We start from the raw sequence: 26,474 nt of genomic DNA, 5'->3' as shown, positions 1-26,474 counted from the left end.
ATAAAATTACAATATAGCAAAACATCCATTTCCCCACACTCATGAAAACACTGTGTTCTAATTATTTTTATTTTTGTCTATCTGATCCTTAATTTAAAAACACATACATTTCCAAATGGCAAAAAACTAGATGTAAATCATATAGCTTCAGCCTCAGGAAATAGGCAGTCTTCATAGAGGTAGATATCAACTATTAAAAACACATATACATATATGTGTTTTAAATCCCTAAGTGACTTTACTGACCTGAGTCACGGACTTTATCCTTCTGCACCTGCTTTACCTTTTACTATTTCAGAGTGACTGTGTCTGTCTCTCATTCCTTTCTCCCTCCCTTCTAACTCGGTTGCTATGATCACGGGCGCAGCAGGAATCACTCACAGACAAGAGTGACTGAGGCAACGTCAACGACATATCACTTTATAAATGATGAACGGCTATAAAGGATTCATCAATTCAATCAAAATGAGTTTTAAGCAATGTTTGATGACAGGGGTAGATGCTAGTGACAGAATAGGTTAAATTTTAAAAAGCAGGGTACAAAAGAATTTATAGAGCAAAAATATACCTACTCACGTGGAGGAAGAAGATTGGAAAGGTCGACATGTTAAGAGTGACTATCGCAAGGCAGTGGGATTAGACGTGGCTTTTATAACTTCTGTTCATCTCTGTATGTTCATTTTTAGAAATAAAAACGTGCAAGTTTTGTACCGGTGGCAACAGCCCACCCTGCACCGGGCACTGCCCTGGATGAACTCACCGGGCCTCACGGCAATGTGAGCATCTCCCGGTGAGGAAACGCAGGCTCAGAGCTGTGAGCAACCGCTCAAGGTCACGGAATGAGGAACGAAGACGGCCAGAAACACTACGAAAAGTCATTTAAAAATGAATGTTGTGAAGAACGGCCAGAGCTATGCCTAGATCCTCCGGCTTCTCCAAATCCGGCCAAGCACAGGAGCGGCGCGGCAGTGGTCCTGGCGTCCGCCTGGGGTCAGCTGGAGCCGTACACCCGTCACAGCACAGCTGCTCCAACGTCACTTCCAGGGGTGCACGTTTTGCCTGCCGACTCGGAGCACTGAGAACGTGTGTCGACAGGCCGTGCCAACCGCGTCACGCGCGTCCCCTGTGGTGCCTGCCCTCCCCTCCACCTGGCCCCGAGGCGCCCCGGCCACACGGTCGGTGGAATCCAGCTTCCTTCCCGGCACTGTGGCCCGTCCTGCCCTCTCTGGAGCTGTGAAGCTACAAGGGTCTGCGAGCCATCGTCCAATCCTGGGGGAGGCAGCGGGGAAACGCGAGACGTCTGTTCTGATTCCGCGTGTTCACGCTGATCTTTCCTGTCTACACAGGAAATTCTCCAGAACGTCTTTGCCAGCGAGTCCTCGAGGGCCCCCCCGGGGTACACGTGGGCAGGTTCTGCGCCTTTCTCCTTTCTAGAGACTCCACATCCTGCCCTCCCTCCTCCCGAAGCATCTGTTTTTCTCTCTTGTACCATTTTCATCACCCACAAACGTGCTCTAGCAGCTCCTGCCTGACGCGCAAACCGCACAAAACCACCTTTCTCCACCCCACGCTCCTCCCAGACACTGGCCGCGTCTCTGCCGCGGTGAAGCAGGACGTCCCAAGAAGTTATCGTTAAATATCTGCTGCTCCTCACCCCCTGGTGCGTGGTCTTTGTGCCTCTCCACGTCCCTCAAGCCCCCTCTCAAATCACCCACAGCGTCCCATGCTGCGAATCCAGGGCTCCCTCCTCGAGCTCCTCTGGCCGGATCCCAGCAGCGGACACGGCGCCAACCCCTCCTTCGGAAGCGATTTCTCTCTCCCCGCCTACACCTCTCTGCTGGGCTCCTCTCTGACCCGGGGCTCGTCCTCCTTAACCTCCTCTGCTGGCAACTCCTCGAGCGGCGAGCCACGTGCAGGGGTGTCCCAGGCTGGGATCAGGCCCTGCCCTTCCCTGTCACCTTTCTCCCTGGTTGGTCTTTCTGGCGTCAGGGCCAGTCCCACGGCTTCAGCTGCCATCGACACCCTGCGGTCCCCAACAGTCTCCCCGCTCTGCGCTCTGCATGTGAATGTCCCTCGACTGACCGGACACATCTGCCTGCTCTCCAAACAGATCCCAACTCAGCTCACTCAAAAGAGACCCTCACTCCCTCTGTCCCCTAATCTGCTCCTCTCCAGGCTGCCCCGCGGCAGAGACTGGCAGCGCGGGCCACGCAGGGTAGAGCCGAATCCACAGTCACACCCGGTCCCTCTGTCCCCTCACCCTCCTGTCTGACCACCGCGGCTTCTGGATCCACCTCCGAACTCCACCTTGACCCCGACTCTCCTCCCACTTACCGCTGTGCCTTCCTGAAGCACCGTTTCTCCTCTGTCCTGCTGCGATCCGCTTCCAACTGGTCTGCCCAGTTTTAAGCCAAAGCAACAGTTTAAAAATACAAGCCAGTTGAAATCCTTCATGATTTGAGATTTTATTTAGAATGCAGGCCAAACTGCTGCCAGTGACCTCAAGGCCCCATGTCCCACCTAACGGGGCTGAGGTGCGACCTTCTGAGCTGCCCCTGCCCTGGGATGCCCCGGTTACCTGACGTCCTCCTGCTGCTTGGGCACAGCTGGCCGTCCCCATCGGGGCCTCTGCACGCTCCCTCTGCCTGGAGCACCATTTTTCTTTTATTTTTTGAGACAGAGTCTTGCTCTGTCACCCCAGGTAGAGAACAGTGGCGTCATCATAGCTCACTGCAACCTCCAACTCCTGGGCTCAAGCGATCCTCCTGCCTCAGCCTTCCCAGGTAACTGGCACTACAGACGTGTGCCACCACGCCGGCTAATTTTTCTATTTTTTGTAGAGACGGTTCTTGCTGTACATAAATGTTGGTTGAATTAAGGTGATAGGCTCTTACTTAATCTAATGTGATCTCAGTTAGCATCTGTATCACAGAAGCAGCACACTCAAAAACCCGCCGTATGTCCAGCAATCCTGCAAGTGAATGAAGCCCTGCGTGGAAAGGTGCTCTGTCTGAACTTGAATTTGGAGACAAATCCCATCATTAGCAGATAGGTTTTTTACGGAAGTTTAAGTTTCCTTCATTGTATTTCTAAAATGCTTCAAGAATTTTGCCAGAAGCCCACCCATGAGTAATACTGCTGCCTCATTAGTGAAATGCTAAAAATCTTTTTGTCATTCATTTTTCACTCAGGTAGCACCTTGAAATACCTGTCAGTGCCATGTGGTGGCTCAGAACATGGGCCCTGGGGCGAGACCCTCTTCCCTCTCTGGGTCTCAGTTTAGGGGGACGCCAGTCTTAGGCTTCCGGCAAAGTTTGAATGATTATGTATCTATCTCTGTGTGTGTGTGTGTGTGTGTGTGTGTGTATTTTATAAGTGCCACATAAGTATTAATCATTGTGACATATAGAATTTTGCTGTTATTAAAGGACAAGGTCCCTTGAGGAGCCTGACAACGTTTGCCTCCAAGAAGAGTGTTGAGGGTCATTTTATTAAAAGGAAAGGTACCTGCTTTTAGTCATCAGTAACAGTTACTTTTAAAACTAAATTCTTTTTGTCAGTTCTCGAAGGAGCTATAAGTTCACATCTTGCTTTCTTCCATTTCAAATAATAAAGAAATTCAGTACTATTGAATGGTTTTAAAAAATGAAGATTAAAGTAGTGCAGACCTCAAGGATTTTAATCTACTTTCTATATTTTAATTATTATTTTGAAAAGCAACCAATTAACAGAGTGCTCACCAATTTATGGATTTAGGGACTGTAGTGCTTAAAACACTTCCAACTGTTTTAAATTATTGGTATTGATCAAAACACAATAATAACGTAAACTCTGATACTTTGATACCAAGGTTTCCAATTGCTTAGGTGCTGAGTCTTGTCAAAAACAAACACAATAGAAATATTCCATTCTCTGCCAACCCCTCTGTAACTCAACACCGAGTCTTGAAATCATTCTCGCCCAGCGACTGCAAGTTCCTGGTGTATTTAGCAGGAATCATGGAGTCTTAACAAAAGAGGCAAAATTCTAGAATTTAGTAAAACTGAGAGCATTTTAAAAATATTCAATCACTTACGATTCCCATGAATGATTTCCTAAATCCTTTATAGTGTAACTTTTGTTGGTACAGTGCTTCAATTATGCTCCCATACTTTATTTACTAGGGAAAGATAAAAATAAGTTGGGTACTTTACAGTTTAAATAAATTTAAGTTAACATAGCTGAAATTTTTTAAATTAAAAGGAACAAATGTTGACATTAGGGATAACGGGTGTGTGCCTCAGTGTCAGAACTATTCAATGTGTCTGTGAAGTTTTTGTGAGAAAGGAGGTTTGAGCCGCGCCACCGTGCCGTTGGCACAGGAAAGCGCCCCCACGACGAGCCCTGCGCCGCTCACGCCATGAGACCCCCTTCGCCAGGCCCCCCTCACCTTCCACGAACACCTCAGCAGACGTAGTGTCCGAGCCGCTGGGGTTCGTGGCCAGACAGGTGTAGCGGCCTGTGTCGTCCTCAAAGGCCTCCGCTATGACCAGGGTATGCAGGTCCCCGTCGCTGCGGATCTGGATGTCGGGACAGTCGTGCAGCTCCTTCCCCTCGCAGAACCACCTGGGGGTCGGGGGGAGAGAAGGAGGTTTACACAGCGGAGCGGAGGTGCAGGCGGGATGCTACGCAGTAGCTACGAGTTTGGTTAAGAAAAACATCTGTGTCAACGTTACTGATGGAAACTCTTCCGTCTAGACCATGACATTCAGGACTGGGCAGTCCCCACGGGTTTTCTTTGTAAAGTGTCACGTACATTTTAACAGCCTTGACACAAGGGACATCGTCAAACTCAGACCATTTCAGTCACAAAATAAAAGGAACAGAAATTCAAAGGGTTTACATAAATTCAAATGAAGGGAAAGAGAATCATTATTTATTAAATGTCTATTATATGCAAATAGGACCTATTTTTTATCTTCACAGCAACCTTATGAAGTTGTCATTGCATTTTTAGATATAGGACACTCTCGCTGCCCTGGAGCAATGACAAAGCACACGGATAGTGTCCCTAACACTCTCAGCTTCGCCTTACATCAGGCGTGTTCCTGTGGATGTAGACATGTTCTAACAAAGCTGCCGATTCCTCCTGTCTAGTTCCTGGTGCAGCCGCGAAGCAGCCACGGAACTGCCACGCCACGGGGAGCCCAGCAAACCGGAGCAGCAAACCTCGCAAAGTGAGAGTGCGTGGCACCTTCCCGTCCGACGGAGCAAGAGTTGCTAATATAGGAATAAACTAGTTGGGACTGGTTGTCAGATTTTAAGACCATAAACGGGGTATGAAAATAACTTTGCCCTGACCGGAAATAAAATGTAATATGGCTGAGATGTGGTCATAGTCATTCATTCATCAATCATGTATGTATTCATCCATCACAGCGCTGACTGCACTTCAGCTACACTCCAGGAGCTAATTGGGCACACAGCTGTCAGCCAAGCCAGGTTTCTCACTTCATGAGACCAGTAGTAGGGGCTAACAGAAGAATACCCAATTACAGACGTAAGGAAATACACTGAATATGCTTTACCTAATGAGCCTAGTTCTTCCATCACAGGGAAGTGTGTAGTGCTTCAGAGATGCTGGCTGGCTACAGCTTCATACTTGCAGACTAAGTTTGCTTTGGATAAAATACTTAGACGGCAATCAATTTATTGGAAAGGAGACAATGTTCATGAGTCTTGAATTTTCCCCTTTTATCCATAAAGGATTACAGCATGTAGGAGAAACAAAGGTTGTAGCATTCGAAGCTCTGTAAGATGACATATTTCTTTATACCATTCTGTGCTGGGATTTTGAAATCAAGGTTGTTAAAATATACATATATACATATATATATATATATATTTTTTTTTCTTTCTTTTTGTTGCATAATGGTTCTCTTCCCCTCTCAGGATTTTCCAAACATTCCAGACTACAAACGAGATGGTGCCAAAAATTCAAGGATCAGGTTATGGCACCAGCAGGACGTGGCTGGACTGAAATCCAAGAAGGTGTTTTGCATTTAAAAAGTGCAGGATTTAATTGTTCACTTTCTACATTTCAAGGTGAGCTTACATGTGACCGCTGACTTGGGCTGAGTCCAGCTGCTCGAGGGGAGTGGCTGCATCTGTCCCCGTCCCAGGGCAGCGTGGTCAGGGATCGGGGTCGGGGGACAATCAAAATCGGGGACTGCAGCTGCTCAGAGAAAATGTCTGCCCTTGAAAAACACCAGTCGCTTCCATTCTTGGGGGGCGGAGAACATTTAAAACTCGACCTCCCTGACGTGCCGTGTGGCCCTGGCAGCTGGCAGAGGGCTCGGAACGGCAGACGGGGCCAGGAGACACATCTGGGAACGCTCAAAGCACGCGGATTCTACAGGATGGGGCCAGAATTGTTGACTTTTATGAGAATAAACTCAACCAACTAATGAAAGGAACCAACAAATTTACTGCAAAGCATAATATATACTTTATAGTACAGAATACTAATAGTTTATGTTAAAAATCACATATGGCACAGCTTGGCTTACAAGTCGACTACAATATCTATTCTAATACTACCACTTAGCAGGAAATATAGATTTTATGAGTGACAGTTTCTTTTGGCTGTTTTTATTTTATGGAACCACAGCTATGTTTGATGGAAATTCTCTGCGTACCGTATTTTAAACATATGGCTTTTAAAACGAAACAAATCTGACTTATAACACTTATAAAGCTTCATCAGCGAACCTTGGCTAACGCTCTCCGACTTTGCTAAGCAGAACGGCGAATGTTGGGAGCCAGTGAATGGAAAGAATGGGGTGCTTGCTAAATAAAAACTTTTCAAAACAGTTTTTATTTTCTCCTCTAAGTCAGTTTCTTTAGGCTCATGAGGAAACATGTTGGAAGACATCTCTCCGTTTTCCCTCACAACTGCACTGATTTGCACTTCCTGGGCAAATTTATCTTCAGAGGGATGTCAAGGAGACAGCAGGACGGCAAGTTGAGCCCCCAGCTGTCCCTGTCCCCAAAGTCCAAGCAACCATGTGGCTTCCTGAAGTCCACGCTTGAAGAAAACCAAAGCAACCAGTTCCTGTAACGCTATTACGATGACAATAAAGGACGGGAAGAAACTGACGGATGAGTGGTCGGCACTGGCCACGTTCTCCAGGCGTCCTTGCCCCCGGAGGCACGGCAGGGCCTGCCACGAGCCCGAAAACCACCAACGCGAAATTGGCAAGTTATGCCCAAGACCAATTTTGTTTATTCCTAAGCTCAAAGTCAGGCCATCTGTAAGTATTACATTTTATACGTCCTCAATTAAACAACAATTAATTTTTATGGAGTGTTTTTTGTCTTGTCACCAAAGATTTCTTAATTTTTTACACGTGTGCACATTAACCATAAGCCACAGGATGTTTATTCTGTCATGTGGATTTATAGGCAGACCGGAGTGAAATTAGTCCTTGTCTAAATTTACTATGGCTGTAATTTCATGACTGCTTAGCTCGAAGGCCAATAGCTAAATCTGTGTGGACAACAGATGTATTTTAACCTTATGGCCCAAAAGGGACCAATAAATAGATTGGCTTTTTGAAATTCAAAGCCCAGGAAATGATAAAATAGATTTTGAACCAAAACCAGACTCCTGACTAGCAAGTCTTTCCTCAATAATCATTTTATCTCCTAAGAAAAGATAAAACAGAGGGGTGGACCAGCCCAGATAAAAGTAACTTTAAAAATGATTTTAGTTTGTTTTTTTATTTGACCATGAGAGGTGGCTTAGTGTCTGGACACTAGGAGCATGCAGATATTTAATCACTGCTCTTCAGCGGCAACTATAAAAACAGGCGAGTGGAACCTCCACTAAATATCTGTGCCGCCAGAAGCTGTTGCACTGTTAGACTGCTTCCGAATACTTCTCACGCTGGTGACGTGGTAGAAGGGACCGAGGACTGGGGTCAGCAGTCCTGCTCTGGTTTCGCCTGGTCCATGGACCAGCTCGGTGACTGTGGCCCCATCACTCTCTTGTCTGGGGCTTGAGTCTCCTTATTTGTGAAATGCGAGGAATGAGCTGGGCTAGCCTTGTTTCCTCAAATGTGTCCCAAGAAACCAGTTCTGCAGCAAGTTGACAGATAACATTGAAAAGGTTTCTGCGGCCAAATAGGTTTACGAAGCACTGGGTTAAACAAAGTTAAACATCTGTCTTTACTCCAGAATTTTTTAGGGCTTTGACTGTGCCAATATATACTGCGTTTCCACGAGAGAAATATGGCAGCCATCACTCTCAATCTTCCTCGACCATGGAGCATGTGTTCCGAGAATTATGTTGAAGGACTAGAGTTCTGGGAACACATTCTGGAAAACACTGGCTTGGATTATCACTAAGATCCTATCTCACTCTACGACAGTGACATCTAATACCTGGCATACGTTTTACAGCCACCTTTTCCAGTGCTTCTGAAGGACATCGCACGGGGCGAGCCCCATGTCACGCTGGTCCCAGACTTCACTCAGAGCCTTCTCAAACGGTGTCCTGGACGGCCACCACCTACTGCTTAGAGCTGGCACCTGAGCTGGCACATATGTGCCATCCCTGTTTTTAACAGTCTGTTTAGATATTATTTTCTTACAAAGGAATCAACAGGAAATGCTGATTTCTAATCTCCCATTTATCCTTGCCTATTAATTCTAAGAATTTTCTATGTTTTTTTTTTAATTGACAAGCTTCCATTTTACCATGGCACATAAAAATACTGGGGTTTCTCCCCATTTTGGAAAACACTCGGATGAACACATAATCCATTGTCCAAGCCAGGAAGTTTCCGAGAGTGAAAAAGGCAACCACTTATAATGACAGAAATAAATGGTTACTGTTCCAGGCAGAGTAGGATGTGCACTTGTCCTATTTATTGCTCACTGCAAGAGCAACCTGAAATGTCACTTTGGTTCTTTTGGCTCTCTGCACATGTGATTCACCCCCAAGAGCAGACAGAAGTACATTTCATAGTCTACGAGGGGGACAGAGTCTCCCAACCCTCTGTCACTCATTCACAAGTTCTCAACTTACACCTGTTAGTTAAAAAAGAATAGATTCATTTTCACCAATTCTCTGTGTAACCACAAAAATAAGTCAGCATGACCTGACAAGTCACACTTCAAAGTTACCTATATTGTGAAAATTTGTCCTGAATGCTTCCAAGCCTTCAAAGCTTCGGGGGAAAGAATGGATTCCAGAGAGAGCCTGAGAATGAGAAACTGGGCACGTAGAACAGCGAGAGGTGCACATTCAGCTACTTTGTTGCTACAATTACAGCAGGTAATTACCGGCTATTGTTGTAACTTGGATTGCATTCCAGAGGGGATGAAATGGGAGATGTTTTATTAGACAATGCTGTCAGTCGTGTGCTTTTGGAACTCACCCACTGAAACACAACGAGCACCTCCGAATTACGAAACTCAAGAGGGCTAGAGCCACACTGGGGAGGGGCAGCAGCTCCTCCTGGTGTCTCCCACTTTATGGCATCATGGAAACCCCCGGAAAACAGTTCCTGTCCGTGTGCGGACCCCTGCAAAGCCCAGCAGCTGTTTCTTTGCGTTTGACAAACAATCCCACTGAATTCGACTTTCCCTCGGCAGTGGAAGGCCTTTCCCCAGAGTCACGGAACAGGAGATTCCGTTTCCAATGTCCCCTGGTTCACTCGTGTACCCCCAGCTTCCTGCCGTACTGGTGCTGCCACCTGATCGTGACTGGGGACAAGGGGGGAGGAAACTGAATGGAAGTAGGGTGGGGACGAGGGGACAAGCCCTTCTTTGTGAGGAAGGCTTAGCTTTAGCACGCAGAAGGCTCTCCTCTCTCTGATTCATCTGGTCTCTGGGAGGCTTCAGTGGGTCGAGGCTGCACCAGCTGAGCCGTGTTCAGCTGCGCGGGGCAGGAAGGGCGGCTCGGGCCTCCCGGAGTCCGGGGCCTCCTCCCGCGGCGCCCTGGCTGGCCTCCAGTCTAAGGGCATTCAGTGTGGCTGGTGTGGCCTCCGAGGAACCACAGCACGAGCACCGAAAGCAGAGCACACACGCGGTTAGGCCGAGCCTGGCCCGCCCGTCAGGGTTGTGTGTGCAGAAACCTGTTCCCTCTCTGCTCGCCAGTGGAGGCTTTCCCAGCTGACTCCTGTTAAAGCCGCCCTCTGTCCTGAATGCTTTTCCCTTGTTCTTACTTTGTATTCCTTCTAGAAGTCCACTGGAGAGGCCAGTTTACCAAGGAGAGAGTTCTTTTAATTCAAAAATGAAAAATGAGAGGTAGAAGGAATTATACTGTTAGCAGGTAGCACTCACAGGCCTTGCACCAACTATCCCAGCAAAGATAGCGAATGCCTTCATAAAAGATGTGGGTAACATTGTTACACACACACACACACACACACACACACACCCAAGTACTCCTATACACATGCCTGGATTTATCCGACATGCTCCTTGAATCAAGTTCCTGAAAGACTCTCAAACACCCTGCAAATGCTACCTTGTAAGGACCTTTCTTATTCTAACCACACAGGTAGTTCTGGAAATAATACCCGTCCTCCTCCCAACCATCTTGAGCAAATACATACTTGCGAATTGCAGACAAGTGAGCGCCGTCCCAGAGAGCTGCCTCCACGGCTCCGGAGCTGGGCGGGGCCCCAGGTGTGCCGGCAAGAACAGGAAGTCGGGACTAACTGTACCTTGCTTTATTTGGCTATTTGAATAACGAATAGAATGCCACGTTTCATTCCAGTTGGTTTCTCAGAGCAAATTTCATTTCTTGACAAACGAAATTTCTCAGGCTGACATTTCATTCTAACAGAGTTTTTTAAAGTGTGAAGTTAATGTTATGACCTGATTTGAGTCTTTAAATCTTTTTCTTCAAAAAATATAGATCTTGTTATGTCATGATGAAACTGTTCTTCTCACAGTCACAGTTACAGCCCTGCTTGACCTGGCGACATCCCGTCATTCCGTGCCCGTATCCTGCGTGCCCCAAAGCTACCGTGGATCTCACAACGCACAGCTTGTAAAAATCGGCTGCAGAGGCACTTACAGACTTGGTAATAGAAGAAAAAATAAATACACACATCCACCCCCCTCAAAAAAACCCCTCCCAACTCTACAGCTATTCTGTGGTGCTGCAGGGAGGGAGGGTTAGGGGAAAAGGCTTTAGCATGAGATACGTACTAGTTACAGGAAATTATAAAGTTCACCTGCTTGCAGAGCAAATAAAAGTGTGTATTTTTGTATTTAAAAATGTCACTGATGATAACGGCTACGTGGGTTTGCTGTGCAGGAAAAGAAGAGCAAAAGCTGTCTTGGGGGTCAGGATTCTAACTCTCAGAGCCCTGCATGTGTGGGTCAGGACAGCTGGGCGATTCGCTCTCGCCTCAGCCTCATCTGTCCCCCGGGCTCCCGAGGACCTCTGTGATAAGGAACAGCGGTCAGCAGCTCCCGAGGCTGCCACACTGTGAGAAAGCCCTTCCCCTGCACCTTATCATTCCGGCAACGTGTAGATGCTGGAGAAATAAAAAACATTACTCTGTACCAGGAAATGCCATGTGCACACACGGCTTCTCCCAGCTCTTCTGGGCGGGAGGGACCGCAGTGGCCCTACGGCAGTCAGTGTCGCACTGGTCCACGGTTTTTCCGGGTTGTTTGGAGTTGGGCTTAAACACAGCTGCTGCGGACTGTCAGGTCAATTCTGAAGGATCTAAAAAATTCCCTGAGTCTAAATTCTTAGGGCTAAAATTAGTCCACATGTTCAACGATGGAAGAGCTTGGAATGAGTTGGTTAGTGCCCTGTCACTAGATGTATTGAAGATAGAAGAACAATTAGCAAGGATATTATAGAAAAAATTCTGGATAATTGCGTAAGAGACTATGATGATTGGTCCTATAATTTTTCTTTTCTTTTAGCAAGCATGACAACTGGTGACTGAAAGTGGGACTAAACATCTAATGCCTGGTGTGCTGAACACTGACGAATGGCATAATCCTCTTAATTATGATGCATTTACTAGATTAGCCTAATTTAATCAAGATAACTCTCAAGATTTCCAGGGGCTTTTTAATTAGAATGGTTTATTGGGGATACATTAGCTGTAAAATGGAACACAAAAAATTCAGCACAAAAAATACTGTGATGTTTCCCTGTTTGCAAATAGTTTGCATCACAACATATATTTTAAATAACTATTTCATGCTTTGTACAAAAACCTGAATCAACATGTGACATGAGAATATTCCCTCTAATAGAAAAGCTTTCTAAACTTAATCATATTCATTAGTAACTTACTAACTCATTCAAGCTTCCAAGTTTTCTTCCTGAGGTTCAAGTTTCAGGCTTATTTCATTGATGTAGCACTTCTACCTTTAAAATGTTTGTGTTAGGAAATCACATGCTAAATTCAAATCCAATGAGGTGTGATTTAATTTCCAAAGGCTCATTTGAGAGCTTTAAAGAGTTTTTTAAAATGATGTTATTTAACTAAAGAATAGGTTTCATGAAATTTATGTTGCACACGAACATATTTTGATAGTTTCCTGACTATCCTACCCTTTCTTCCAATTTTCGATATCCTTTCTGACTTTTCAACAATCTTCCTGGAGAAGAATCTCATACTTATTACCTGAAGAGTAAAGAAAGGTCATGAATTCTGCTTGGGATTGGCACACTCATAAAAATATCTGTTGGGACAGATACGTGCTTTGCCCAAGGAACTGCCTGCTATGCCAAGCTCTGTGTGAGGCTCCGCAGGCCACCCCTGCCCCTCGGCACTCCGACCCCAGCCCCGGCCTCCAGAGCGGCTGGAGTGTTGACTATTCCTCTGCCCCATCAGGTGTTGTCTATTCTCAGTACTGAGAAGTTAAAAAAACAAAAAAAAAACAAAAAAAAAAAAAAGGAAAACCAGCCCCTTAGCTTGTTGTGCACAATCACTATTTTTAGCATTTCACTTTTGTTCAAAAGCAACTCTTCCAAATGAGATACAAAATTTGTAGTTTGGCTCAAGTGAACATGATATGCCAATATTCATAGTCAGGACCTTCCATTTTTCTAATTTACCCTCCTGTCACTGAGGAGAGGAAGTAGAAATTCCTCCCTCTTCCCCCATCACTTCTTCCTCTAAAGCATCATTATGATTTCCAAGTGACTAAGAAGGAAAGTACTGAATTGCTCTAAAATTCTGGTGGGATTAGAAAAATATTTTCTGGCCAGTGACTAAAGAGTTAACCTTGGGGAGAAAAAATACAGTGTTCTACCCCAGGAGATTCTGGTTTAATTGGTCTGAAGCAGGCTGGGCTTTTTTTTCCCAGTTGATGCATGGTGATTGTACAAATTTCTGGGGTGCATGTGGTATTTTGGTGCATGCTTGCAATGTGGTGATCTAATCAGGGTAATTGGGATGTCCATCACCTCAAACATTTATCATTTCTTTGTGTTGGGAACATTCCAAATCTTAAAGGGGGAAAAAAAAACTCAACCTTGGACGTTACAAAGAAAACGTTAAATCTGTTGCCAGGTCGTTTACTGCAATGTTAAAAGCTAGAAGAATGAGTTTGCCCAACACTCTGGAGCCCAATAACGCAATTGTAACTAGTACACTGAGGAGACGGAACAGTCTTCTAACACTGCTTTGGAAGTGATTTATTGATCCCTGTGCAATAATTCTTCGGCGATTCATATAACCAGAATTTATAGATTTATTCCTAACTTCAGGAAAAACTGACTTCATTCTTGAACTCTTTGCCGCCTTGTGTCAATCTTTGAATTACAATTAGCTAAGCTAAGTCAGGATCCTTACCCCCAACGTGGGTAAGATCTGATTTTTCAAAGTTTGGATTGTATCACTTAATCTTTAGAAAGCCACTTGTAAGTACAGTTAGCAAATAGTATCATCGCTGTACATATTTTACATAAAGGAGGAAAGAAGGGATGTTGAGAACAGCTGCTGTGCTTTGCAACACTGTTGCACACGGTGGTGCCCGCGGGCTGTGTGGGTTCTCAGTGGAGGCGGTACGGGGAATGGGCACAGGACTGTCCCAGTTGGGAGCCATGGGAACATCCAGGAGGAAAATGAATATATTTGAAATACACTCATAATATTGAGAATTGCTGTAACTAATATGGGCATATAAATTGGTGGAAGCTTTTAAGAAGAGAATTTGGCAACATTAACATTTAGAATACATGTGCATTTGGCCTAGCAGTTTCGTTTCTAGAAAGTTGTGCTTTGATAGACTCACACCAGGACACAAAGACATAGGAAAGACAAGCACGTTCACGCTCGTCTCAGCACTTTTTAAAAAGTGTAACAGGGAAATGTCTGTCACAGAGGAAATCGCAATTCAATCATGTAATCCCGCACACTGAAATACTACACAGCCTTTAAAAATCATGTTAGACGAAGCTGTCAAAAATATGTCGTTCAGCAAAACCACAATGGTATAGAACGGAACGGACTCCTGGATTCTTATTACAAGAAACCTGTAATTTATCTTGAGAGGAGGGAGGAAAGGAGGCTGAGGGAAGTTAGAGAAGAACTTTAACTTTTCATTTTGGAGCTTTTTGCATGTTTTTTTTTTTTTTTACTGTAAGCAAATACAAATATCACTTTATATATTTTAAACCTTATTAAAATATACAAAAAAGAAACCTAAAGAAAATCATAATAATATTAGAATACCCAATCTATAGTGCATTTTAAAAAATGAAGAGAAATATACATTGTTTAGGACACTTATGTTCTATTAAAAGAGACTTGCATTATCATTTCATCATTATCTATTGCAGTCTTTTAAATCCGTATTTTATTTGTACCTTCCGTATAAGGTTGTCATGGCGATGAAACAAGATAACGCAGGTCTGACCTTTGGTGTGTGGCTCGATGCATTTTACTCAACAAGGTGTGCCGGTTGTCACAATCCCACACCACGGTAAGGAAGAGTCCACTGTGGAGGTGCCCAAAGCAAATTAAGAAAATAAGTCTCTGATTTTGAATGTATGCAACTAGATATTAGTTTTCTACTTCTGTTCCTACTTGAAAGCACTTCCTCTAGATCTGGATTATATATCAATGAGTTTATAACACTTGCCTCTGTCTATTAAGCTAACCACCACTGTGAGGGCCATTGTATGCTTTCTAAAAACACGAGCACAGTAAGAATTAAACCAAATCTGGTTAAAGAAAACAAATGTTAGCATATTGCCGTATACACTTCCGTATGCAGTCCTAAAACTAGAACTAGGCGGACTGATGCAAAGAGATGCTAAAAGCAATTCACACCAGCCAGGGATTATCTCATCTGGCTTCAGACGGGAGGCGAGAAAGACCGCACTGAATCACAACCCAGTGCGTGTGGAATGTGACGTGCTGGGGTGGTATTCTGTTGTGTTTCCTTAACGACCAAGCAATAGCTTTCAGGAAAGTTCTTGGCTCTGGGGAGTCAACGTCCCAAGAACAGGATGCCTTTTACCCATGAAGTGGTTCTCGTAGAAGGCAGAGAATCTGAGCTCCGTCCCCCAAGCAGACTTTGAGTTGGACCTGAAAAGTCTCGTTGGGAGGAGGAGGCGGCTCACGAGGGGACACAATGAAGACTGACTGTGCAGGCAAAGAGGACGAGGTGTCTGCTCACAGGCAGCTTGCAGCCCAGGGGAGCAGGGCGAGAGATAATAAGCATTTAAACTGCCACATAAATAAAGTAATACTGGATAGGCCAACGCCATGAAGGAAACAAAACAGAGTTACTGGAGCCAGGTGAGGGAGCGCGGTGGAGGCCCACGCGAGGTTATTCCATGCTGAAGCAACAGTGCTTTTCACCAGGTCTGTGTAAGAACAAAGACATCAGCACACGGGAGGAACATTCATGAAGACCGTGGAGGGAGACACGTGGTGCAGAAGTGCCCACACGAGGAGTCTCTGATGACGAGCCCCACGCCACCCATCCCCAAAGAGGCTGCCCATTCTCGGATTCATTAGGGCTAACGGCCAGTCTCCTCTGACCTCCCGGGCCAATGGCGCTCACACTTCCCTCCCGAGAGCACTGTCTCACTCACTGACACCCACAAGGACCACAAAAGCTTTCACTCGTGACTTAATACGGGATTTGAGTTTATCTCCACAGCGACACGGCCCACGTTCTCCCTCCCCTGTGCCACGGGTTTCTACTTTTTCTCGCTCAAGCTATAAAACAGCTGTTTCTGATGAACATGGACAGATTCGAACATCGGAGCTGCTGTGACATTATGAGGCTCTCCCTGGTAGCCCCTGCAGACCGCCCGGCCTTCCTCGTCCAACGCCGGGAGGGCTCCGGGGCGCAGGAAAAGCAGAAGGAAATCGCTCGTGGCATTGCCAGGTGAGACCGGCTCTGGGCTCCCTGAGCACATGGGCTCCGATGAGAAGCAGACAAACCAAACAGCAGGGACAGCTCAGGTGGGTGAGTCGCCGGCAGCGCCGTGCACAGCCCCCGAGAGCCGCCCCGCGCCCTGGAAGGAGATGGGGACAGCCGGAAGGACGCAGGCCTGTGCCAGGAATGCACTAGCAGTTGTGTTACACGTAGGCTTATTACTGGGGCCTGCTGTTACGATTGGTCTTCCCAGAAGCCTCAGAAATATCTTTTTATTTAAATATTTTAATAATTAATCTTGATCTATGAAGAAATAAAACAAATAAGAAAAACATATTCCATTGTAGTAAGTGAGCGAGAGAATCATCAGCCTAACCTTTCTGAGGAGCTTCCCTAAACCAACCAGATCCTTTGAAAATCTCAAATTTCAGAGGAAATACTTGTATTTTCTGATCTTGACATTTTTCTCGGGGCTTCTCCTAGGTGTCAAAGGCTCCTGAAGCCTGTGGTCCCAGCCAGTGGGAGGCTGAGGCCGGAGTCCTGAGCCCAGGAGAGCCAGCCTCTCAAAGAAAGAAAAGGCTCCTGAAATGTCTGATCCACGTCATGTTTGACACTTCGTGTGGCGCCCTTGAAACGGGGTGAAAAGGGGAAAAGAAGTAATGCTATTTATTCTTCTGAGTGGTGGACTTTTCAATTTTGTTTTTTCTTTCCCAAACTACCTTTGCTATGCAGGTTGAGAGGACAGGCTGTGTTTTCATATTTATGTGTACATATTGGTTTTATGTGCTATTAGCATAAATACCTTAAAATTATTGGTAGTTTTTGATGCCTGAGATCTCATTATAGTTATACCATTGTGTGGAGAACCTATCAGTATTTTAAAATTATATTGTTGCCAGCAAAGTATAAATAAAGGTTATGTGTCATAAGAGCTAAATTCTTGAATAAAAGAGACATGGACAGATAGTATCCTTAGCTTCTAAGACTTTATAATGCAAGACATCACAGCTAAGATACTATTTATTTTGTGGCAAAGAGAAACAGGCTGTTTCTGTGATCATTGCTTGGAGCCACAGAAATTCACCTCATGCCACCGACATGAGGGGAGCCCAGAGCCTCGCACTGCGTGTTGGCCGCGGGCCAGGTCTTCATCCATCCTTGGGCGCTGCCTCTGTACTGTTTCACGGCTGACACCCGGAGTCCACTTGGCCTGCATTTCATTTCCGTGTTAGGACCGGTGCCTGAGAGAGGAGTGTTTCAGGGGTGGGTGGGGAAGCTGTGAACAGGGACCGGGGGACACTGTCTCCAAATTACAGAGCTGTGTCCTCCCCACGTGTTTGGCAAGGTTTGGCAACGATGCCCCGGGCTTGCCCCAGTCTGGGACTGGAGTCCTGCTGTGGACGCAGATTGCTGGTGGCCCCCATGTCACCTGCTCTGGTAGCAAAGGGAACTCACCATCAATATTCTACTCAGTGGGTTCTGACTTAGGACAATCCCACCTCCCAGCTGTCCCCAGAGGCGCACCTTGGGAGGGAGGTACAGGAAGGGGAGCGGGGCCGTGGCATCCGGCTCGGGACCCCGGCCCTCCCTCCCCGTGGGAAAGTGAGCTGCCTGTGTCAGGACGAGCCTGCGGATGGCCTGGGATCTGCTTAGGTGAAGCGACACACTGCTGTCCCCTGAGCCACAGCCAGGAGACCACTGTGTCACCTGGTGAGGAAGTTGGCTTCTTGCCCCAGTTTCTTCTTAGAAGAGCAAATAGCACGCAAGGCTCAGCATCCCTGTGAGGCCGTCTCCTAGTTTTTAATAATTCCTTGTATTTACTTAGTGCCTTTCTCCTCTCCCAAGAGCGAACTCTAGTTTTCCATATGTTACTTCAATCACCCGCACTGCAGCCCGCGCCTGAGCTGGGTGGAGAATGGCGCTAATGGGGCCAAGGTCAGCATCCGGCCTCCCACGGGCCCCCTGCGAGCAGCCCCGTGCTCCGAGAAAAGCTCTTTCGTGGCCTCACTCTGCACAGCTCCTTTAAAAAGTTCATAGGAGGCCACAAAACCAACAAATAACGATGGCAGCTAACGTGGAGTGGGTGCTCGGTCTGAGCCGGTACTTTCTAACCGATCATGGCACACGATCAGTGCAGGCTCCCCCAGACTCCGCGAGAGCACGACCCTTCTCAGGCTCACCTTAAAGAAGAGGAAACTGAGGCCCAGGGAATTTCAGCAACTGGTCCCAGGTCGCACGGGACACGGTGCAGCAGGGATTTCAGCCCCGTCCGTCGGCTTAAAGGGACTGACCTGCTCGGCACTGCCTGCCCGCAAGGGACACGCGGGGGGACGGCTCAGGTCGCAAACACCCGATCGCGTGGGTATTCTGAGCACAACGTACTGACGCAGAGGAGCGGCGGGAGTTGAGGGAGGGACACGGTTAACACGTGCGGGCCCTGCTGGCACCACGCGGTGGGTGCGATGCCGCGCACGTCACCACAGCCGCAGCCGCGCACGTCACCACGACAGCGCAGAGGAGGTGCCCTTGCCTCCGTTTCACAGATGGGGACACTGAGGCGGAGTAATGTGAATGCTGATATTCAGATGCAGAGTTAGAAATCTACTCCCAAGGCCTATGCTATTTTCACACAACTTCAGACGACACTCCCACCATGCGCTTCCCGTAAGGAAAACCGGAGAGGAGAAGGGGACAGAGATGCGAGCAGGAAGGCCGCTGCCACGAGGGACGCTGTCCGGGATCAGAGCCTCATTGTGGACTCCCACTCGCTGCGTCTTCCCACATCGCCTCCCGGCTCTGTGGCCCTACTGCGTACCACACTCGGACCCTCAGGGTACAGACGCCGTGCTGGGAGAGGAGGCAAGAGGAGGTCACAGCCCGCCTGATCCGTCTGCTGGGTGAACTCAGGGAGGCAGCCTACCTGCGCCCCTGGGACAAGGTCAAGGCCCAACAAGTGTTCAAAGACGGCAACATCCAATGAGCTCCTGTCACTTGAAGCAAATGGAACTAATTACTTAACCACTTTCCTCCCTGGAGGCAGCAAATGATTTTGCAAGAACCTGGCCTCCCGAAGGCCAGGCGTGGAGCCAGGCACGGCGAGGTCAGACCCTGTCCTCCCTGGACGGACTCACGCAGTCACTTCGCCTCGCTGAGCTCCAGCTTCCAGGCAGGAAGTCGGGGCATTAATAGTGCTTATGTCGTGGGATTAATAGATTAAACATTAACAGTGCGTATGTCATGGGATCGTCAGATTAAAGGAGAAAATGAATACGAAGCGCTCCGAGCCGAGCCCAGGACGGGCTACTGTTGCTAGGACAGTGGGGATCCCTAAGAGGCACTGAAATGCAGGGCTGGGCTCACGGCCCAGGCCTGGCCGGGTCACCGGCAGTCCGCACAGGGGAGCGCACGGTGGTGTCGCCTGGCTGCTTCAGACGCTCAACCAGCCTGCTTCCCTGCACGTGCCCCTTGGCAAAGGGAATTTTGCTTTTTCAGCAGGTAAAGTTTCCAGTGCATCGGCAGGACGTGTTGGGTGCCGTGACTAACGGCGCGGCAGACCCCGTATTGGTAGTGATCGCCAGCACGTGTGTGCTGGAAATCGCAGACGACATACTGCACACTGCACCTGACGCTGAACACCAACAAGGCCCTACCCGGGGACACTTCGGCTGCCCGGCTACGACAGCTGCTAGCACTGCAAAGCCAGGACTGCAAGTTCCTTGTGGCTTAAATATCAAAACCCTCCAAACTGTTTCCTGCGTATTATCCTTAAGTCAGACGGTGAAATCTGGATATGAATTCTACCTGAAAGCAATACTTCCACTGCGGTTAGCAAGCCAGACTGCTTTTAACTTGACCTAATTAAGGACAGGGTGTAGAATTTTGCCATAATGCTCTGAGATCCTTTAACAAGTCACTTAACATTAGTATTGATATTATTCCATAACTTGCCAAGTTATAATGCAACAGGCGACTGTTTCTTTCAGCAAAACATAAGCTTTCGTCCAGGGACGACATTCTGAGTCTCTCAGGCTGGTCTCTGACAAGGCTCCAAACCTCCACTTCCCTCCGGCCTCTGATACTTTGCTGTCCTCCCAAAGAGCTCTCACATCTGCTAAAAATGAGGCCCGGTAAATACCTGACCATCGCTCGGAGACTATGTCTGGAAATTTCTCTTCAGTGTCACAACACAGCAGAGACCCAGGTGGGGAAAACACAGTTTCTCCGCATTGTGGTAGCATTTGCTGTCCAAGCATATCACCGTTTCCTGTCCCACCGTCACAGTCTGGCGTGCTGAGGAAGAAGTGCAGGGTCAAGTTTGCTGTGTAGGATGCTCGCGCCTGACACAGGGGATGGAAAGGAGGCATGAGCGGACGTGTCCCCCGACCGGGAGTCCAGCCGCATCCCACGTAGGTTCCCAACCATCCTACTACTCAGCTTGGAACCTAGAAATGTTTTTCATCTGGACCCCACTTGTTCCTTGATAGAACATGTAGGAAAGAACCCAGCCAGGGCCTCCTGCAGATGTGGTGAGCCCGAGCGGCCCAAGGGGCTCATGGGTAGGAGGGACAAGCATTTGTGATCCAAGGACACGGCGTCTCTAGGTGCCCCGGGACTGCAGAACAGGCACCATGTGTAGCCACCCTGCTGTGTCCCTCACCAGTGCAAGACTGACAAGCCCCAGCTCACGGCAAGGAGTCCATGCAGCACCTGCCGGACTCGGGGTGCCCATTCCCCTGTCATCCACCGAAATCTTGGGAGTCACTCACCCTAACCCAGCCTTAGTTTCTCCATCTGTAAAATGTGGATAATGTATATCTTCACAAAGGTTGCTTAAGCTAATGGAGTTAAAATGGGTTTGTAAATGCAAATGTTGGTAATTATCATGTTTGTGAGCCAAAGCAAAATCTTGGAGACTCCCACCATTGTACCAAAACAGGTGTGAGTGTGGTCCGTTATCTCTGAATCTACCCACGTGGCGGCCCTTAGCTGCATGTCTCCTGGAAGGCCAGCTGGCGGTCCCCTACTTCATCCTGAACGTGTGGGCTATGCGTGCCTGGTGCTGGCGGGTGGACTACTTGCTCCGTCAGTCCTGGAGCCAGAGGGAGAAGGGTCGCAGGGCCAGCGTCCCAGGGTCTGCTTTCTGTGTGGGCGGATTCCAGTGACTTCCAACGTGCTAAGCTACTTGGGACAGTAGCTGGGGTTAAGAATTAAGAAGTGGGAGAATGGGATTAGAGTCCCAGATGAGTTGACGAATTGGAGATGTAGTCAGGAACAAAGGAAAAAACAGCTCCATAGGAAAAGTCCTGGACGACACATGGCAGAAATGGTCATTACGACACGTGGTCTGCGCCAAACGAGGACAGTGCGCAGAATGGCAGCCAGCGAGGTTCGGCTGTCACTTCAAACGGGAGCGCAGAAGTCGGCTGCAGCAGCCGAGGCAGCTTGAGGGAGCTGCGAGGTCGGGCGCCTTCTCATACCTTCGTGAGGCTTCTCCGTCCGGCCCTGGGCTCCGCGGTGTGGGCGCATGGGAATATTTGGATGCAGTTCAACAGATAGAAAGAAAGATGATGAAATTGTTGGAGAACAAGAACTATGAGAAAAAGCAACAAGATCTGGCATTATTTAGCCTACAGAAAGCAAGCTAAGGGGAGGCTGAACTGTTCCAGCCCATGAATCACAGCGGAGACTGACCAGCTCTCTGCGTCCCGTTGAGGCGTGACCGGGCGTCACTCGGCAGGAGGGAAGTGTGTGAAGTAAAAGAGGACATTTCTGGGGATGGACGTTAAGGGTCTGAACAGGCTCTTGCAGCACAGACAAGATTCCTCTCCAAACGCTGACCCTGGGGACACACCAGACTAGGGGATGTGGGGTGACAAAGTAGCCGACGTAGACTATGTTGACAATGACACTGACGGGATATGGAGTGAGACACGGCTCTGGCCCACAGCTGTGGTTTGGAGCAGGGAGTTACCTTCTCTGGGCCTCAGTTTCCTCATCTATAAAATAAAGGTAACAGACCAATGACCTCCATGGTCTTTCATAGTTCTGAAATTCACATTATTTGATATCCAAGGTTAATACAGTGGCCATATTTGATATGCTAAACTTTTCTTTCCAACATAGGGGAAAATGGGGCACTTAACTGGGCCTGGCGGGCTGGAGTCATGCCGTGACAAACTCGGGAGCAAGCCAAGGCCGTCACGGGGCGGCGTCTGGTCCTGAGAGGTCGGGGGCGACGCAGCTATTCCTGGGAAGGGGAACGTGGGAGGTGCCAGCAGGCCACGCAGGCACAAGGACAAGCAGGGGCGAGGATGCTGCGGAGTGTGACTCAGGCTGAGCTGACTGCTGTGGTCTGAACGTTGTGTCCCCTCGAAGTTCAGATGTTGAGACCCTAACCCACAGGGTGGTGGCATTAGGCAGTGGGGCCGTCGAGGGGCGATGAGCTCATGTGGGCAGAGCCCCCGTGAGTGGGATCAGTGCCCGTAAGAAACAGGCCCACGGGAGATCGTTAGCCCTTCCCACCTGCGAGGACCCCGCAAGAAGGAGCCGTGCGGGAGCCAGGAGCCAGACACCAATCTGCTGGTGCTCGACCTGGGATTTCCCAGCCCCCAGAACTGTGAACCTGCACGCTGTTTATCGCCCCCCAATCCAGGGCACTTTGTGACAGTGGCCCTAATGGGCCAAGATGCTGATTAAGAGGGAGCCTTGGCGGAGGGGCCGAGGGGTCTAGACTTCGAGCAGCTGAGGAGACCATGCCAGGGCCTGCCGGGAGAACTGGAACCTGAACCCAGAGGACTGGGCTGTATTCAGAGGGGACAAGGCCCCCCTGCCGCAGCCGCAGGTCTGAGAGCCGTAGACAGAGTGCGACAGACGTGGTCTCCATTTGCCTCTGCTCCTCAGGAGCCACGTGACCTTGCGCAAGACGCGTATCTTTGTTAGAACACAGTTTCCAGGTAATAAAATAGGGTAATATATCCACTTCATAATACTGTTGTGCAGATTTAAGGTGCTTATGTGTCTGCCACATAGCAAGCATGGAAAAACTGCTGTCATTCCGATTTTGGCCTGGGAAGGGAATTAAGGCAGAATAAAAACAAACGTCAGTGACCTTGCGGTTTATAGGGAAGTCGGAAATTGGGCCACCACTACTAACAACGATGTAAACTGCTACACGGCATGTTCACCTATGTTTTCCCCATTTGATCCTCAGAAATAGCTAACTTTGAAGCAGGTATTGTTAGTCTGTTTCACAGATGAGAAATCGAGACAGAGTAGGAAAAGCCTTGTCCAAGCTCAATTAAATCTTCTGGCTTCCAAAGTCGATGATTTTTTATAACACCCACTTCAAAGGAGTAAAATAGGAAGAACATGGGAGACGGATTAGTTTTTAAAATTATAACCAAGCTGGCTGAGTAATGTGAGACTGAACTTGCGACTTAGTCTGATTGCTGGTGGTCGTCTCCGACAGCCCCTTGTCGAGAAGGGTCGCTGGGCCTGAAGGGTGCCGCCTGCTGAGCACGGGCTGGCGGAGCAGCCGGAGCTGGGAGGAGGCTCTCGGCTTCCCGGGCTCCAAGAGGCACCGTTTCAGGGTGGAGTCCCTCTCCATTCCCAGTCTGCCGCCGACTTCTCCCATCCAGCCAGGACAATCCAAGCACAGCTTTCTAGCCTTCTGCACCTCTCCTCTACTGAATGAGCAGGATTCCTCTGTTTGTATATTTCAATAGAAACATCACCATTAATTTGTAGTCACCACTCTCTCCTGGGGCCTGCATAAACTTTATGTTCTTACTGAGCCACTTAGCTCTTTCTTCCTCTTCACACAGTAACCACGTCTCTGATCTCTCTTGCAGAATTCTGTTCTAACCAGCAAAGCACCAGTGTGACTTTCCTATCCTACTTTGGACATCGATCCCATTGGACGTTCACCTCCCGCCAGGCAACACCCACCACTGTGGAGCCTAACAGAGTGGGTCTCCCCTCTGAACATGGACCTTGTAGTTCCTCTTCTCTTTCTCACCCCCAAATGCACTCAGACATTCTCTGGGGCCCTTTCCTGCTCTGGGATTATAAGAAAAGGGGCTGACAGTTTCTTTTCAAAATAGTTTAGATAGCGTCTTGCTGGAAGCAAGGAATATGACTAAGTGATTTCTTAAAGTCCCTTCCAGCTGGTGATTCACCAGACGCAGAGTTTTAAGCTGGAATGGGCCATCATATTCTGGGCCAAGTGTCTCGTTTTTGCAAATGAGGAGAGTGAGGTCCATAGAGGTTAAAAGTTGTGGGAGCCGCTTGTCTCGGTGGAAAGAACGTGGGATTTGAAGCTAGAAGTTCTGGCTTTGAGGCCAGACTCTGCCACTGATGCTGTGTGACCCGGAGCAGATCACTGGCCTCCAGAGCTCCGGTTTCCATACTTGCAAAATGGGAATCATGGTGCCCGCTCCATCTGTTTCCTAGTAGCATCCTGAGGATCCCCTGGCTTCAAATTAGGGAGGAAATGGTAAAATATAATGCAGTGCTTGATCAATGTGTTGTATTACTAAATAGATTGCTCAAGGTCATGCAGTGGCAAAGCCGGAACCCCCGATTCCAATGCAGTTTGATTTCCAACATACAGTGTTGCCTTCCTGACATTTTCCCAATTCTATAGTTAAGACCTTCTCACAAAGCACCCTACTAACTTGATCTTTACACGTTTTCCTTGCAATCCCTGAACACACAAAGATCCACACTGCGGGCATCCAGACCGGCCCGGGGTGGATCACAGACAGCGACTGTGGAGACACGCTGGGGAGATCACAAGCAGCCTTCCGAGACACCACAAATCACGGCCCCAGACCCTGGGCTGAGAGCTGCCAAGGCACTGGGCGTGCTCATGAGCCAGCTTTCCACGCCATGCTCTAGCTAGCTTCAAAACGCCAAGCTGAAAGTTGGATCTGGCTATCCAATAGCTTTTAATAAACTATGAGGCGATGGCATATACCTTTAAAATTGAAATAGGATGAGCATGAACCACAAAGTGCAGTGATAATAGATACTGTAAGTTCATGCTGGACAGAGGTTTGGGAGCCTGTCCAGTGGCAACGGGTGGTTGGCTGTGCCAACTTGTGGTCGTCCACACAGGAGACGGCTGCTCCGTCCCACAATGAAGTAGAGACCCAAGGGACGTGTGCTCCCAGGGACCACTAATGAGGAGGGCCCCTGCCCTCTGCGCCCCATCGTCACTCTGTGGGCATTGGAAAAGAGCCACTACGTTTCATACAGCCCCATTATTAATTACGGGGTACACTGAGAGCTCAGGGCTTGAGCAGAATCGTCTCTCCCAGGCAGCCCGAGCGTGTGGCCCCCGGGACAGTCGGACAGACGGGGCCTTGCTCTGTCGGGGCTGAGGGCTCCCCAAGGCTGACACGGAAATCCTTGCAGTCGCTGGCGGGAGTTGGGGCTCTTCTCCAGGAACGGTCTTTGGCCCTGGAAGAGCACAACAGATAAATCCTACTTCTCCTTGTTTTCTTAAACATAAAAAGTTTTCCAAACTTTCAGAAATAATGAGGAGGTCAAGCTTAGAATAAATAGGGAGTGCAGCTCTGTGCTCTTAAGTAATAAAAAAGAAAAAAAGGGAAAAAACACTGTGGGCCAGTTCAGCCAACAATTTCCATGTTGAAAAAAAGTTCAAGTTGGAGCCATGTGGTCTCAATAAAGTAGTAAAATATATTTTCTTTACTCTACACTTCATATGCCCATAACCTTCCTTTTAAATCATCTCTAACCAGCCCCAAATCACTCTGACCGCAAATCACTTGGTGGCTTTGGTCTCCGGGCAATGGAATGTGCCGGAGCAGACGGGGAGTCGCTACCAAGTGAGCTCGGGGGGCGCCCCCGCTCCCCGCACACGGCACAGACCCCAGCGAAGCCTTGCAAAGGTTCCGCGCTGAGATAGCACATGACATCATAGCTCAATCATTCAGGGAAAAACTGCCACGGCTGCAGAATAGCACACATGCCACAAACCACAGTGGGCAGATAAAGCCGGGGAACAGCTTTTCTTACGAAAACATTCACAAATACCACAGGCAGCTGGCAGAGACGAGTTTAATTACATTCACAGAAACCCACTG

At 48.1% G+C, this 26,474-nt stretch overlaps 1 protein-coding gene across 2 annotated transcripts in view; it reads right to left on the bottom strand.

Moving 5' to 3' along the window:
• The window catches only part of PALLD (palladin, cytoskeletal associated protein), a 304,188-nt gene that overhangs the window by 186,718 nt on the left and 90,996 nt on the right, over positions 1-26,474 (bottom strand). For both annotated transcript variants that reach the window (XM_069493521.1, XM_069493522.1), the window contains exon 2: positions 4,430-4,605. In XM_069493521.1, the coding sequence (XP_069349622.1) occupies positions 4,430-4,605 (176 nt within the window). The remainder of the gene's footprint in view (positions 1-4,429; positions 4,606-26,474) is intronic.

The sequence above is a fragment of the Eulemur rufifrons genome, chromosome 18, assembly GCF_041146395.1.
Source record: "Eulemur rufifrons isolate Redbay chromosome 18, OSU_ERuf_1, whole genome shotgun sequence".
NCBI lineage: Eukaryota > Metazoa > Chordata > Mammalia > Primates > Lemuridae > Eulemur > Eulemur rufifrons.
This window is presented reverse-complemented; position numbering and strand designations above follow the sequence as displayed.